General features: G+C 38.1%; 1 protein-coding gene across 1 annotated transcript; it reads left to right on the top strand.

Moving 5' to 3' along the window:
• Window positions 1-304: 304 nt before the first annotated feature.
• On the top strand, window positions 305-15,782 carry LOC138085620 (olfactory receptor 7C2-like). Its single transcript, XM_068980089.1, has 2 exons — window positions 305-400; window positions 14,808-15,782. The coding sequence occupies exons 1-2, from the start codon at window positions 305-307 to the stop codon at window positions 15,780-15,782; spliced, it is 1,071 nt and encodes a 356-aa protein (XP_068836190.1).
• The last annotated feature ends 922 nt before the right edge of the window (window positions 15,783-16,704 follow it).

Raw genomic sequence — 16,704 nt, 5'->3', positions numbered from 1 at the left:
GTAAGTTTTCAAGCAGAAGAAGAAGGATGATTCAATATAAAATATAATTATAACAATCTTTCATGCCAGTGATAAATCCCTTTATATATGGACACTGGTTTTACATACATTGGTAAGTAAATGTACACCAGAAAAAATAATTTTCATAGTTAAAATCTGGTATAAATATGTGCTTCATTTTAGTTAAGGTCATCTTAGACTCTAGACATTATTATGTCAAACTTTTTATTGAAATTGGTGTTTCACCTGGACTAGCTTTGGAGATATGCCTTGATGATCAGCTTTCCTAGTGACTCTGATAACAATGGCTCAGCAGGTAAAGAATCTGTCTGCAATGCAGGAGATGCAGCAAATGGAGGTTGGATCCCAGGGTCAAGAAGATCTCTTGGAGAAGAAAATGGTAACCCACTCTAGTATTGTTGCCCGAAAAATCCCACAGACAGAAGAGTCTGGTGGGCTACAATCCCTGAGGTCATAGAGTCAGACACAACCGAGCAACTGAGCACGCACTGATGACAAGCATGCACACTGAGCTAAAGAACAAGATCCTAGAGGGAATAAAATGGGATGCCTTGCTATGAAACACACTAAATGCTAAAGTCTACATTTTGGAGAAGAAATATTATGGTAGTGATGTCAAAGAAATGATGAACAAAAAGTGATAACCTGAGATTCATGAAATTATGTCACTGGATTTAGTCACCAAGGTAATTTTTATTTTCCGAAAAGGTAAGATAACTCACAATTATTCACTCACTAAAGTGAAATCAATTTGATCTGTATATAACATTTCATAAGGAAATCATTAAGAGATATACCCAGTCTGTGAGATATATATTCACAACCTTATTTCACTTAAGGATGTGAATCAATTTGGGAGAGTAGAAAAATAACTAAGATGAGGCAGAGATGACAGGACAGAAAAGCTAGTGGAGTAAGTTGCTGAAGTTGCATCAGTTCAGTTCAGTCACTCAGTCTTGTCCGACTTTTTGTGACCCCATGAATCACAGCACACCAGGCCTCCCTGTCCATCACCATCTCCCGGAGTTCACTCAGACTCACGTCCATTGAGTCTGTGATGCCATCCAGCCATCTCATCCTCTGTCGTCCCCTTCTCCTCCTGCTCTCAATCCCTCCCAGCATTAGAGCCTTTTCCAATGAGTCAACTCTTCACATGAGGTGGCCAAAGTATTGGAGCTTCAGCTTTAGCATCATTCCTTCCAAAGAAATCCCAGGGCTGATCTCCTTCAGAATGGACTGGTTGGATCTCCTTGCAGTCAAACGGACTCTCAAGAGTCTTCTCCAACACCACAGTTGAAAAACATCAATTCTTTGGCGCTCAACCTTCTTCACAGTCCAACTCTCACATCCATACATGACTATTGGAAAAACCATAGCCTTGACTAGACGGACCTTAGTCGGCAAAGTAATGTCTCTGCTTTTGAATATACTATCTAGGTTGGTCATAACTTTTCATCCAAGGAGTAAGCGTCTTTTAATTTTGTGGCTGCAATCACCATCTGCAGTGATTTTGGAGCCCCCCAAAATAAAGTCTGACAGTGTTTCCACTGTTTCTCCATCCAAGAAGTCGAAATCTAAGAAATGGAAATAGCAAACAGTAAGTTGAAGGAGAAAGTGCTACTTTCACAGTTTGATCAAAGAATCACAAGAGGTGGCCCCAGGGCTTTAGCTCTGCTATCACGGGCATTTCTTCAGCCCAAGGACAAATGACCCTGATATAGTCTCCTTCCCAGATAATCTTTTCAGTTCAGTTCAGTTCAGTCACACAGTCATGTCTGCCTTTTGTGACCCCACAGACTGCAGCATGCCAGGCCTCCCTGTCCATCACCAACTCCAGAGTTTATTCAGACTCATGTCCATTGAGTCTGTGATGCCATCCGACCATCTCATCCTCTGGAAGCAAGCTCTGGGAGTTGGTGATGGACAGAGAAGCCTGGTGTGCTGCAGTCCATGGGGTCGCAAAGAGTTGGACATGACTGAGGGACTAAACTGAACTATATATAGCATTTATCTATCAATAACAAAGAAATTATTCTTAGCAGATGCACCCAGTCTTATGAGATATATGGGCATTTCCATATATTTCACTTAAGGAGGTGAATCAATTTAGGAAAGTAGAAAAAAGTTAATGGAGCAAGTTGCTGAAATTTTATAGAGAAGTTTAAATCAAAGAAATGGAAATAGCAGGCAATCAGCAGAAGCAAGTGCCATTTTCACAATCTGATCAAAGAATCATTATATGTAGCCCTGAGCCTTTAACCTTGCTATCATGTGCAACTTTTAGAATAGATTTAGAATGAAAGGACCATGAGGAATAAGAGATGTAGAAAGTAGTTCAAAATATGCAAAAGTGTGATGCATTTGCACCACGTATGAAGAAGAGTATTCCTTTTCATTTTTGTTTAAGGCAAGGATTTGCAAGTGAAGAATATTTGAGTGATGGCTCAATTACTTCAGTTAAAAAAATATTGGAGAGAGCATAAGATGACTGACACAGATTTTACTACACAAAATTTTAAATTCTCAGAAATTCTTCACAAATATTTGTATACATAATGACATATCTAAGGGCAAACAGTAATCTTGATCATAAAAATCCAATTCTTAGGTTGAAAGCATATAATAATTTAAAAGAAAAACAGGAGCAAAAACATGCTGAATTTCTTATATGAAGGCAAAGAACTTGACTGGTCAGTTTTAAAAGGAGGCAGTATGGGCTAACGATTCTACCAGATCAAACCAGTCAATCCAAAGGAAATCAGTTGTGAATATTCATTGGAAAGACTGATACTGAAGCTGGAGCTCCACTACTTTGGCCACCTGATGTAAAGAGCTGACTCACTGGAAAAGACCCCTATGCTGGGAAAGATTGAAGGCAGGAGAAGGGAACGACAGAGGATGAGATGGTTGGATGGTATCACCGACTTGATGGACATGAGTCTGAGAAAGCTCCTGGAGCTGGTGATGGACAGGGAAGCCTGGCATGCTGCAGTTCATGTGGTCGCAAAGAGTCAGACATGACTGAGCAACTGAACTGAACTGAATGATTCTACACATATATTTAATATTATAGGAAATGAAATAATTGCAAGGTAAGCTCTTTGGCATACAATTTTGATGTAATAATTTTTTTTTAGTTGAATATTAAGAGGGTACTACTACTACTACTAAGTCGCTTCAGTCGTGTTCGACTCTGTGCGACCCCATAGATGGTAACCCACCAGGCTCTGCCGTCCCTGGGATTCTCCAAGCAAGAATACTGGAGTGGGTTGCCTTTTCTTTCTCCAATGCATGAAAGTGAAAAGGGAAAGTGAAGTCGCTCAGTCGTGTCCGACTCTTCACGACCCCATGGACTGCAGCCTACCAGGCTCCTCCGTCCGTGGGATTTTTCAGGCAAGAGTACTGGAGTGGGGTGCCATTGCCTTCTCCTAAATCAAGTGCTACATACCATCATTATCAACAAAGGGAGAATAAGGTTTAAATTAATATATTAAAAAAGATTGAGTCACTTAAGTTGTGTCTGACTCTTGTAATCCCATGGGCTGTAGCCTGTCAGGATCTTCTGTCCATGGGATTTTCTAGGCAAGAGTACTGGAGTGGTTTGCCACTTCCTTCTCCAATTAAGAGGGTGGAGACACTGAAATATATGCCTCACCAAGGGCTGTTGCAGGGGAAATGTTTGCCAGCATTCTAGGTCTGGATCTTATTCATCATAGTTAAACATTCTTCTGCTAGAAAAACATGCTATGTCACTGTACATCCCTCCACAGCTAACACTCTATAACTCTACTTCAGTTGTCGACAAATGTACTTGGACTTAAGTTCTACTTTGACTGAAAATTTATACTGTAAGTTTACAATATAAACTTACTACCTTACAAACATTTGGAAGACATTAAAATTGCTTGCTCAGATGACTAAGGCTTTACTGTTTGTAAGGCTTGGCTGAGGGAGCATTCCGAGCGGTTTGAATTTTAAAACTGCCTATTTCCCCCTTGGTTTTAGGTCTTACCCTATTGAGCTATTAGGCTCAGTCTCAGGTCCTTGTGGAGTGTATTGATGGGAATACTGGAACTGGTTTGAAAACCAGTTCTCAAATATTTTCATGTGCAGGTTGGTATAAGCTGATGACCAAGGAAACTTTTTTCATAGTAATTAAACCTATTTTGTTTCCTCAGAACTCTTTTCATGCAGTAGCTTTAGCATTCAAAAAGATGATCTTATTTTTTGGATGATTTTTTTCTACTTATTTGCTCTACTGTAATAAATACATTATCATTATGAAATGTTGGTTGCTTGCTAGGGTTAAATGTTACCTGGTCATAGTATTTGGTTTTCATGATAAATTGTTGAATATATTTATATTTTATTGCTATTTTCTGGGAGTTTTTAAAATAATATGAAAATTAGAGATTAGTCTTTGTTTTTTCTTTTTCTTATACCGCTGCTATTGTAGAAGGCTGTTGGCTTTTGGTATCATGATTAAAATAGTTTTAGAAAATTCACTGGAACACTTATTTTCATGTGCCTTCAGATAATTTTTATATAATTTAAACAGATTTTGTGAGATTTCAAAATTAGCGATTTTGAAATATTTTCTGGGTGATAAATTTGGTTGATGACTCAATGTCGTACTTCATGATTGTCCATTGTACATTCTAATCAAGTGAGTAGAAAATACCATGTCATTAACATAGCTTATGGAAATTATGCGTGGAGTCATGCCTTTTTAATTAGTGTATTAAAACAATAATTTAAATAAAATAAATATTAATATTAATTTATTATAAATCAATATAATTTAAATAAAATAAGTAATGATTTAAATAAGTAATTATTTATTATAAAGGCATTTAACAATAAAGTATAAATTAATTCAAAGGCATCTGAGAAAACTAAGCCTGGTGACCAGGGTCAAGCTAGTTAAACAAATCAGATCTTCTTTGGGTGCAAAATTAGTTTTCATGTGAAGCATTTCTAGCTAGTGGTTGCAACACAGGAGAAGATAATGGCATTAGGAGACCCCAAACTGACAGACAAGAGAGAAGAGCCCATTAAGCAAAAGCATTGGTGATTTTTTTCTCAGTGATAAAATAAATATATTTCATTGCATTATTTTTTTCTTTCTTAGATTTTATTTTCTCTCTTTTAAAAAAAATAATCTCTTTTTAATTAAAAGATACTTGCTTTACAATATTATATTAGCTTCATATAACATGAATCAGCCATAGGTATAGGTATCTCTCCTCTCCTTTGCACCTCCCTTCCATCTCCCACCCCATCCCACACCTCTAGGTTATCACAAAGCAGCAGATTCGAGCTCCCTTCATCATACAGTAAATTTCCACTGGCTATTCTAATTTTACATCAGGTAATATATATGTTAAAGATACTGACTCTATTCATCTCACCCTCCCCATCCCCTGATGAGTCCACAAGTCTTTTCTCTATGTCTGTGTCTCCATTGCTGCCCTGCAAATAGGTTCATCAGTACCATCTTTCTATTCCATACATATGTGTTAATATATGATATTTGTCTTTCCCTTTCTGACTTCTTTTACTCTGTGTAATAGGCTCTAGGTTTAGCCACCTTATTAGACCTGAGTCAAATGTGTTCCTTTTTATGGCTGAGTACTATTCTATTGTGTATATGTACCACAACTTCTTTATCCAAAGAATACTCCACCCCCATGGGCTTCAGTTTCTCTGTCTGTGAGATGAACCTAGATCAAGGTCAGCCTCAGAAGGGTGACAAGAGGATTAAATGGAATAAAATGGCAAAGCTTCTGCATAATGAATGTAGGTGACAAGTCCTAAATAAATGTCAGCTGTTGTTACATACAAGAGTAATTTTTGTAATGCTCCAGCTTTTTATTCCCACATTATTAAGCCAATTTCTCTCCATATGCACTTTCCTCTGTTAGGTCTAAATCATAAAGCTCAGTATCCCCCAGGAAGAAAGAGGATGTATAATGTGGAGCAGAATTTCTCAGCCTTGGCACCACTGATGTTTGGTTTGGGTCATTCCTCGCTATAGGGGCTGTCTTGTACATTGTAGAATGTTTAGCCATATCCCTGGATATGGATGCCAGTAGCATCACCAGCCAAGTTACAAGGACTAAAAATGTCTTCATATACCCCAAGAGGCTAAATCACCCCCACTTGAGAACCACAGGAATATGTCTTCCAAACAGAAAGAGAACATATGAAAATGTTTCATGTGCAGAATCCCCAGGGGAGTGAGCTAAAGCAGGAGTCCCCAAGCTCCAGGATCTAATGCCTGATGATCTAAGGAGGAACTGATATAATAATAATAGAAATAAAGTGCACAATAAATGCAGTGTGCTTGAATCATCCTGAAACCATCCCCTCTCCCCCCGCATGCACACATTTGTGCATGCGTGTGTGCTCAGTCGTGTCTGACTTTGTGACCCTGTGGATGATAGCTCACCAGGCTCCTCTGTCCATGGAATTCTCCAGACAAGAATACTGGAATGTGTTGCCCTTCCCTTCTTCAGCAAAACATTTTTTACACATGATAAGAATGGACCATAAATCCCTGTACAAATAGAATAGCAGAATCCCAGATTTGACTCTATTTTGCATAACAGCCATAAGAAAGAAGGGAGACTGGGTCAACTACAAGATTGATGACATTGAAAAGCTAAAATCTATTACTCTAATGATACATGACAAAGAATACACTTGGCCACATCATTTTTAAGACTCTTTAAAAATTTATTTATTATCTTTGGCTGCACTGAACATCCCTATTACACTCGGGCTTTCTATAGTTGTAGCAGTTGGGGGCTGTTCTTCATTGCGTTTTTCAGGCTTCTTATTGCAGTGGCACCTCTTGTTATGGAGCATGGGTCTAGGGAGTGCAGGCTCAGTAGCTGGGGCTACAGTCATCCTAAAGGGGGATGCCCTAAGTCCATACTTCCTAACACGATACACAAATGTAAACTCAAAATGAATTAAAGACCTAAATGTAAGACCAGAAAGTATGAAACTCTTAGAAGAAAACAGAGGCAGAACTGCCGCCACTGCTGCTGCTGTTGCTGCTGCTTACTCACTTCAGTCGTGTCCGACTCTGTGAAACCCCATAGACAGCAGCCCACCAGGCTCCCCAATCCCTGGGATTCTCCAGGCAAGAACACTGGAATGGGTTGCTCTTTCCTTCTCCAATGCATGAAAGTGAAAAGTGAAAGTGAAGTCATTCAGTTGTGTCCAACTCTTAGCAACCCCATGAACTTCAGCCCACCTGGCTCCTCCATCCATGGGATTTTCCAGGCAAGAGTACTGGAGTGGGGTGCCATTGCCTTCTCCAAGAAGCAATACACTTGATGACAAATCAAAGCAAGATCCTCTATGACCCACCTCCTAGAGTAATGGAAATAGAAACAAAAGTAAACACTTGGGACCTAATTAAACATAAAAGCTTTTGCACAGCAAAGGAAACTATAAGCAAGGGGGAAAGTCAACCTTTGGAATGAGAGAAAGTAATAGCAAATGAAACAACTGATGAAGTATTAATCTCCAAAATATACAAGTAGCCCATACAACTCAATACCAGAAAAACAAACAACCCAATCAAAAAGGGGAGGGGTGGACCTAAACAGACATTGCTCCAAAGAAGACATATAGATGGCTAACAAACACATGAAAAGATGCTCAACATTGCTCATTATTAGAGAAACACAAATCAAAGCTACAATGAGATATCACTTCACACTGGTCAGAATGGCTATCATCAAAAAGTCTACAAACTATAAATGCTGGAGAGGGTGTGGGAACACTCTTGCACTGTTGGTGGGGATGTAAATTGATGCAGCCACTATGGAAGATGATATTGAGATTCCTGAAAAGACTAGGAATAAAACCACCATAAGACCCAGGAATACCATTCCTAGGCATACACCCTGAGGAAATCAAAACTTAAAATGACACACATATCCCATCGTTCATTGCAGCACTATTTACAATAGCTAGAACATGGAGGCAAGCTAGATGTCCATCAACAGATGAATGGATAAAGAAGTTGTGGTACATGTACACAGTGGAATGTTACTCAGCCATAAAAAGGAACACATTTGAGGTAGTTCTAATGAGATGCATGAACCTAGAGCCTATTAAACAGAGTGAAGTAAGTCATAAAGAGAAAGATAAATATCATATACTAATGCACATATATGGAATCTAGAAAAATGGTACTGAAGAGTTTACTTACAGGGCAGCAATGGAGAAACAGACATAGAGAATAGACTAATGGGCATGGGGAATGGGGAGGAGAGGGTGAGATGTATGAAAAGAGTAACATGGACACTTACATTACCATATGTAAAATAGATAGCCAATGAGAATTTGCTGTATGTCTCAGGAAACTCAAACAGGGACTCTGTATCAACCTAGTGTGGTGGAATGGGGAGGGAGATGGGAAGGAGGGAGGTTCAAATGGGAGGGAATATATGTATACCTATGGCTGGGGTTAAAGCGTCTGGCTGCCATGTAGGAGACCTGGGTTCGATCCCTGGGTCAGGAAGCTCCCCTGGAGAAGGAAATGGCAACCCACTCCAGTATTCTTACCTGGAGAATCCCATAGAGTCCATGGGTTGCAAAGAGTCGGACACGACTGAGCGACTTCACTTTCACTTTCATGGCCGATTCATGTTGAGGTTTGACAGAAAACAGCAAAATTATGTAAAGCAATTATCCTTCAATTAAAAAAGAAATAAAATAAAATAAAATCCACAAACGACAAATGCTGGAGAGAATATGGAGAGAAGGGAACCCTCCTACTCTGTCAGTGGGAATGTAAATTGGTACAGTCACTATGGAGAACAGTATGGAGGTTCCTTAAAAAACTAAAAATGGTGCTACCATATGACCCTGCAGTCCCACTCCTGGGCATATATCCAGAGAAAAGCAACATGAAAGGATACATACGCTCCAATGTTCATTGCAGCACTGTTTATAATAGCCAAGACGTGGAGGCAACCTAAATGTCCATCAACAGAGGAATGAATAAAGAAGAAGTGGTACATACAACTCAGCCATTAAAAAGAATGAAATAATGCTGCTTGCAGCAACATGGATGAACCTAGAGAGTGTCATACTGAGTGAAGTAAGTTGGACAGAGAAGGAGAAATATTGTATTGCATCTCTTATACGTGGAATCTGAAAAGAATTGATACAAATGAACTTACTTACAAAAGAGAAAGAGATTCACAGACTTAGAAAGTGAATTTATGGTTGTCAGGGGGAAGGGAGAGTAAGGGAGTATGGGGAAGTCATGTACACACTGTCATATTCCAAATGGATAACCAACAAGGACTTAGTGTGTAGCACATGGAACTCTGCTCAATGTTATGTGCCAGCCTGGATGGGATGGTGGTTTGGAAGAATGGATACACGTATATGTAAGGCTGAGTTCCTTTGCCGTTCACCTGAAACAACCACAACATTGTTAACTGACTATATCCCAAAACATAATCAAAAAGTTTAAACTTTGCAAAAAATAATATTTAAGATTCAGGTGTAGTCACATAGTGAGTCACAATTTTTAGAGATTATAGTTCATTTACTGTTAGCATAGAATATTGGCTCTATCCCTTGTGTTCTACAGTATATCTTTGTGGCTTATCTTATGCATGGCAGTTTGTACCTCTTAATCCCTTGCCCCTGTCTTGCCCCTCTCCCCTCCCTCTTCCCATTGTTGGCCACTGGTTTGTTCCCTATGTCTTTGAGTCCAGACTTCCCTGGTGATCCAGTGGTTAAGACTCCTCACTTTCAGTGGAAAGAGCATGGGTTCAATCCGTGGTCAGGGAAGTTCTACATGCTGAGCAATGCAGTCAAAAAAAAAGAAAAAAAAATTCTATGTCTGTGAGTCTGTTTCTTTTCTTTTTTATTATATTCACTAGTTTGTTTTATTTTTTAGGTTTCACTTATAAAAGATATGTATACCAAAGGCTGATTCATGTCAATGTTTGACAGAAAACAACAAAATTCTCTAAAGCAATTATCCTTCAATTAAAAAATAATTTTTTTAAAAAAAGAGAGAGATATAGAAAACAAAGTCACTCTCTTGTGAACTATTTAAGATAGTCCATTCTCTCTGGACTAAATTGTTGAGGGCCATCCAATGAACTTGACCCTGAAGTTTTGACCTTGAAAAGCCACATATTCCCTTGGAGTCTGCCTGAACAGCCAGCCAATCCCCTTCTCACACTATTTCTCCTATTGTATTCCTGGAACCTTCTCCAGAATGCACCTTCAACAATAAGAGCAGAAGTTGGGGCAAAGTCATTGGCCTGGCTTTGTTGATAGTCAGGTGCGACCCATATCCTTGATCATAATTCAAAGTTAAGATGTTTGACATTCACATGGTCTTGAAAAAATGTTCTATCATGCCCTTGATAGACAAAGAAATTCCACATCAAATGTTGAAGAAGTGCTTGTGGGAAAAGATAACCGAGATCAGATCCTGGAGAGAAGAGCATTGTGACTAAAGTGCATGGGGAGAGGTAAGCATCTCTTACATCCAAGATGTTCCCAAGGGAACAAAACTAGCAGAAGCTCCTTTCTAGTTTGGCTTCCTCACTAGTGGGAACCAAATTGCTCAGAGAACAGAGTAACAGTGGAACAATTAACTTAATGAGCACTTCTGAGAATTCAACCTTGGAAGCCATAGAAACAGTGAAAATGCCCCTTAATCCTCTCACTGCAGTTCAACTGTCCCAGAAAGGAGGAAGTTCAGCGGTGCCCTTTCAGAGAATGGATGCCTGACGCCACCTCCTTGCACTTCATTGGAGCTGAGTTGAGCATCCATTACCCAGGGATGAAAGGATCCAGGGAACTAGAGGCTCATTGAGGACATTACCTCCAAACAGGTATGGAGGCAGGCAGAACTCTCAGAGTATTAACTTGGATGGCACAAATGAGGATAACACAGTTGGTAAGAGTCCATTTGCTTAAAACACTCTGCACATTTCAAGTCTCTTAAAATCTCTCTTCCACTCAGATTCCTTCCTCTCTCTTCTGAGACCCATTTTTGAGACTCTCTCACCTTCCTGATGGAAACTGATCTTGTTTCAGCCCCCAACATCTCTCCAGGTTTCTTATGCAACCATCTTAGTTGTTTTTTAGGAGTCAAGTGCTTCTATTCTCCATCAGATTCTCCTGTTTCCTTTTATCTATCATATCTTACTGATTTATTCACTCACTCAAACAAGAGGTGTTCTCAGGGGTTCTTCCTAGTTAGCACGTACCTACGTGCATGCATGCTTAGTTGGGTCCAACTCTTTGCGACCACATGGACTATAAACCATCGGGCTCCTCTGTCCATGGAATTTTCCAGGCAAAAATACTGGAGCAGGTTGCCATTTCTTACTCCAGTAGATGTTCCCGACTGCCAGGGACTGAACCCAGGTCTCTTGCATTCGCTGCATTGGCAGGCAGACTCTTTACCACTGTACCTTACAAGCCCATTCAAACAGCTTTGTGATTCAAAAAGCTTACTATTTCTCTGTCTCAGTTTCCCCATCTGTGAAAAGAGGATAATAATAGTATCCACTTTGTAAGGTTAATATGAAAATTTAACTAAAGGAGATAATGCGCAAGAAGTTTTTCAATTACCCCCATCACTTTGTGAGCATCTATACATGTTAATCATTATTATTGTATTACTGTTCACATACATTCATTTGTTAAATCAAAGCAGCAATGATCATGATAAAATGAACTAAGGCATATAAAACTTAGCACAAATACTTGACACATGGAGGTACTCAAGTAATTTGACTTATTTAGTAAATGTATCATTTTCATTTATTGTGTATTTGCAAGTTTCCAGACCCTGTTCTAAGAGGCTTACATTTTTGTTAATATGTGAAATGATTGTGATCTATTTTCTGAGAGACTTAACTGCACATATGAAAACTGCTGGGCTTTTCTTTCCTCTTGCACCCACTTTTTATGTTAATTTTTATTTTTGAATAGTTTTAGAGAAATTTTAAAGAAAAGTTACAAAGATAGTACAGAGACCTCCCATAGTGGTGAAAATGTTTTGAAACTAGATAGAAGCAATGGTTGCAAAACATTTGAATGCCACTGAATGTTAGTTTAAGGTGACTCTTGGTTTTTACTTTCTTTTTTTGGTATCAGTTGCCTTACTAAAATCATTTTCAGTCCAAAGAGGTTTCCTCCTCCAATAAAAAATACACTTAAAAAGAAGTTTTCCATTGCATTTTTTTTTATCTTCAGCCAATCTATCATCTTCAAACAGTAATTGCTTTTTTGATACTTAATATATTTTGTATCTTTTTCTCTTTGTATTGCACTAGCTAGAACTTCCTGGGAATTCATAGTAATGATGATAAACTTTCTTTTCTTCTTTAATATTTAAAAGGGAATTCTTCTATTGCTCCTGCCTTTAGGTCCGACGAAGGCATCTTTTGGAAGTAAGCCTTGTTGTTTGCTTAATTCCTTCCTTAATTATTGATCTATTATCCTCCATCCTGAATCCACTTTGGACACTTATATTTTCTCAGAAATAATTTCTTAGAGATTTTCTAATTTTTAGCATGAAGTTTTAATTAATATGTACTTGCAAAGTTGAGCATCTCCTTACATCTATGTTTATTTTTCTCATTTCTAATTTTAGGCTCATCTGTTCTCTTTCTTTCTTTTATTTCATTCATCAAACTAATTTTGCTTGTATGTTTGCTTTTGCCAGAGAATTAGCTCTGGAATGTCTCAGTTCTAGAAATTTTCTGCTTTTTAATTCATTAATTCTGCTTCTATCTTAATTTACTGCTCTACTTAAGTTTGTCATGTGTAACTTTCATTAACAACATCTTCCAAATCTTCACGGGTTTATTTCTTGAGGATAAACTACACATGTGGTCATCTGTAGTTTTGGGAAATATGTAATAGAAGAAAATGAATGTAAAAATCAAGACTCATTTTATCACTCCAAGGTGATTCTTGTGCACATTTTGATATTTCTTGTAGATCATTTTCCTTGGATAAGTGCAAGGAAACATAAAAGATCTGTATGCGGATTTAAGTTCTCCAGTCCAGAAAAACAGATCAATTATCATCTCAGAGAAGTAGATGAAGTGCTATTTCTCTTCCCACTTAATGAAATTTTACATTCTGAGTCTTTATTTTTCCCAATGGCTTCTTAATTACCTCAGTGAAAAGTGTATCTTATTTTACTTTCACACTCATGGATTAATACTATAAAAAAATTCTCAAACTTTTATTACCCTTTTTACACTTCTTATGAATATTTAATATCTTATGCCTTTTTCCCAGCTAAGACGTTAATGTTTCTATGATTTATAATTAAGGCTTTATAGGTTAAAGATACTAATTTTTATTAGTAAAATACATTATCTTTTGCATTCCAACTTTCTGCATGGCACATTTTCTCATTAATAATATTTCAATTTATGGTCCAATTATTGATTTTTTCTCCCCTTATTTCTAGCAAAGACTTTTTATTCAGAGAGAACATCTACTTTTAAAAATTATATATATTCATATATAAATTATATTATCTATGTATTTTATTTATTTTCCTCTGATAGACTATATGGTCCCTTGCTCCTCACTTAACATTTGAAATTAATTAGGAAATATGGAGATAAGATTTAACATTATTTTTTCTAAATTATTAATCAATTGTGAAATACTTATATATAACTCTAAAAGGCCCTCTAAGATATCTAAGAATAAAAATGAAAGTTCAGATGATAAAAATACATATAGATATATCCTAAATTATGATAAATATATTAAATAAAAACTCTAGAATTATTTCCCTGAAAGAAAAGAATAGTAAGAATTCCAATTCAACATAAATTTGAACAGTTTCGTGAAGTTTCATAGCAGTTAGACCTAAAGACAAGCAAACATTGTAAAATAATATTATTTGGGGAAAGTATATAAATAATAAAGAAAACCTTGACATTAATAAGGAAATCTAGAAAATGCCAATAACAGCTTCAGTTCATAAACACAAAAAACAAAATCTAAAGCTTTCCTAATATAAAGGCAATCTCAGAGATATAATGGCAAAGACTAAATGTCATTATTAATGACATTAAACCTAAAACACATTAAAATACCATGTAGAAATCCTGCTGCTTGCAACACTTTGGATGAATCTGGAGGACATTATAACAAATGAAATAAACCATACAGAAAAGAACAAATACTGTATGATGTATGATTCCACTCACATGAGGCATCTAGAATCATCATTTCATAGAAGCAGTGACTATAATGTTGATTGTCAGTGGCTAGAAGGCAAGGGAAACAGGGAATTCTCACTCAGTGTATAAAGTTTTCATTATGCAAAATGAATAAACTCTAGAGATCTGGCATATAAGGTAGTGGTGGTGGTGGTTTAGTCGCTAAGTCGTGTCCAACTCTTGCAACCCCATGGACTGTAGTCTGTCAGGTTCCTCTGTCCATGGAATTTTCCAGGCAGGAATACTGTAGTGGATTGCCATTTCCTTCTCCAAGGATATAACATAGTAAATATAGTTGATAATATGGTATGAGATGGCCAGAGATAATCACAATTTGAGAACTGCTGAACTCGACAATTTTTGTAGGTATCAACAGTAACCACAATTTGTCGTCAAATGAAGTCAATCCTTAGCCAAAATGAATGACTTAATAATCTCCCTGGATTTGGACTAAGGACATTTCTGTCTCTCTGGGGAATATTTATTTGGGGTAAATTTTGTGTTCCTTTTTTCCTCCTTGTTGGCTAGCCCGGCATACTCAAGGAAAGAGAAAACCAAACAGGAATCAGGAACTTTCTCCTCCTAGGATTCACAGAGGACCCAAACCTGCAGCCTCTCCTCTTCAGGCTGTTTCTGTCCATGTACCTGGTCACATTCACTGGGAACCTGGCCATCATCCTAGCCATCATCTCAGACTCCCACCTCCACACCCCCATGTACTTCTTCCTCTCCAACCTGTCCTTTGCAGACATCGGTTTCACCTCCACCACCATCCCAAAGATGCTGTGGAACATCCAGACACAGAGTCAAGTTATCACCTATGCAGGCTGCCTCAGCCAGGTTTTTTTTTTCGTTGTGTTTGGATGCCTGGACAATTTACTCCTGGCCGTGATGGCCTATGACCGGTTCGTGGCCATCTGTCACCCCCTGCACTACATGGTCATCATGAACCCCCGGCTCTGTGGGCTGCTGGCTCTGGGGTCCTGGAGCCTCAGTGTCACAGGCTCCCTGCCTGAAACCTTGACTATCTTGAGGCTGTCTTTCTGCAGAAGCAGGAGGATCCCACATTCTTTTTGTGATCTTCCTGAAGTCCTGAAGCTTGCCTGTTCTGACACCCTCATCAATAACACAGTGGTGTATTTTGTCACTATTATCCTAGGTGTTTTTCCTCTCTCTGGGATCCTCTTTTCTTACTATCAGATTGTCTCCTCCATCCTGAGAATTTCATCAGCCAGGAGCAAATACAAAGCCTTTTCCACCTGTGGGTCTCACCTCTCAGTGGTCTCCTTGTTCTATGGCACAGGCCTAGGGGTCTACCTCAGTTCTGCAGTCACTTCATCCTCTAGGACAAGTCTGGTGGCCTCAGCGATGTACACCATGGTCACCCCCATGCTGGACCCCTTCATCTATAGTCTGAGGAACAGGGACATGAAGGGGGCCCTTGTGCGGCTCATTAGCAGGGCACCATCTCTCATTCACAGGGCCTTCAGAGGACTCTCATAAGTAACTGGGCGATTCATGTTGATGTATGGCAAAACCAATACAATATTGTAAAGTAATTAGCCTCCAATTAAAATAAATAAATTTATATTAAAAAAATTTTAATGGAATTTAAAGCATGCTTCCAAAAAAAAAAAAAAAAGTAACTGGGCATATAATATTGAGTACCAGACATCCTGGCTTCCTTCATTTAATGTTTTTATCTTTCCTAATACTCATGTTTTAAAGAAAAACTTTCCTTGGGTCTTCACAGCCCTCTCTATTTTCCTTCATGCTATATCTTTGGTTCCCTTTTTCAGTTTGTAACCATATGAATTTTAGCTTCATATGAATTGAACCTGATATTTTCTGTTACACTTAGTGATGATTTAAATTTCTTAAAAAATAAATTGAGTCTCATGTTTTTAATATATATCCTCAAAGTGATGGGATGTATACCTATTATGGAAATGTTGCCCTGCAAACTCATTTACAGAGATGTTTTCTGAGGTTGTATGAATTAAATGAACTGGAAGAAGTGCCCTTTTCTTCTGAATAACTTTCAGTCACATCAAACTTAATGATATTTATTTCATTCCTGATACGTGAATTCTGGAGCTGAATAGTTCAGAGCTAGCTGTCAAGTACTCAGGATCCTTCTGCTTTTCTGCTCTATCTCTAGATTGACCATGGGTCTTCTACCCTTATGATCACAAAATGGCTTCTACCCTTCCAGCAGTTGCAACTGCATCCCAGGAAGGTGGAATAGAGAAGTATAATATAGAAGATAGCCCTTATCATTGACCACTTTAGTGTATTCTGTCTGGCTTCAAACTTTCATATCTGCATCCATTACCTAAGAAATTTCTCTAGTCTGCTCTGCCCATGTTTAGAGAATTAATGTCTCAGGAATCACTCCTTAACCAAAGACCAACAGGAATTAGTG

The sequence above is a fragment of the Capricornis sumatraensis genome, chromosome 9, assembly GCF_032405125.1.
Source record: "Capricornis sumatraensis isolate serow.1 chromosome 9, serow.2, whole genome shotgun sequence".
In the NCBI taxonomy this organism is placed as follows: Eukaryota; Metazoa; Chordata; class Mammalia; order Artiodactyla; family Bovidae; genus Capricornis; species Capricornis sumatraensis.
The sequence above is the reverse complement of the archived record's forward strand: the minus strand, read 5'-3'. Positions and strand labels throughout refer to the sequence as shown.

What these genes read in the sequence shown, in the direction of transcription:
- LOC138085620 (XM_068980089.1), top strand. Translation starts at nt 305, where the DNA reads ATGGCTCAGCAGGTAAAGAATCTGTCTGCAATGCAGGAGATGCAGCAA. An exon ending in ATCTCTTGGAGAAGAAAATG is followed by an intron (nt 401 to 14,807) that starts GTAACCCACTCT and finishes CTTGTTGGCTAG; the next exon opens with CCCGGCATACTCAAGGAAAG.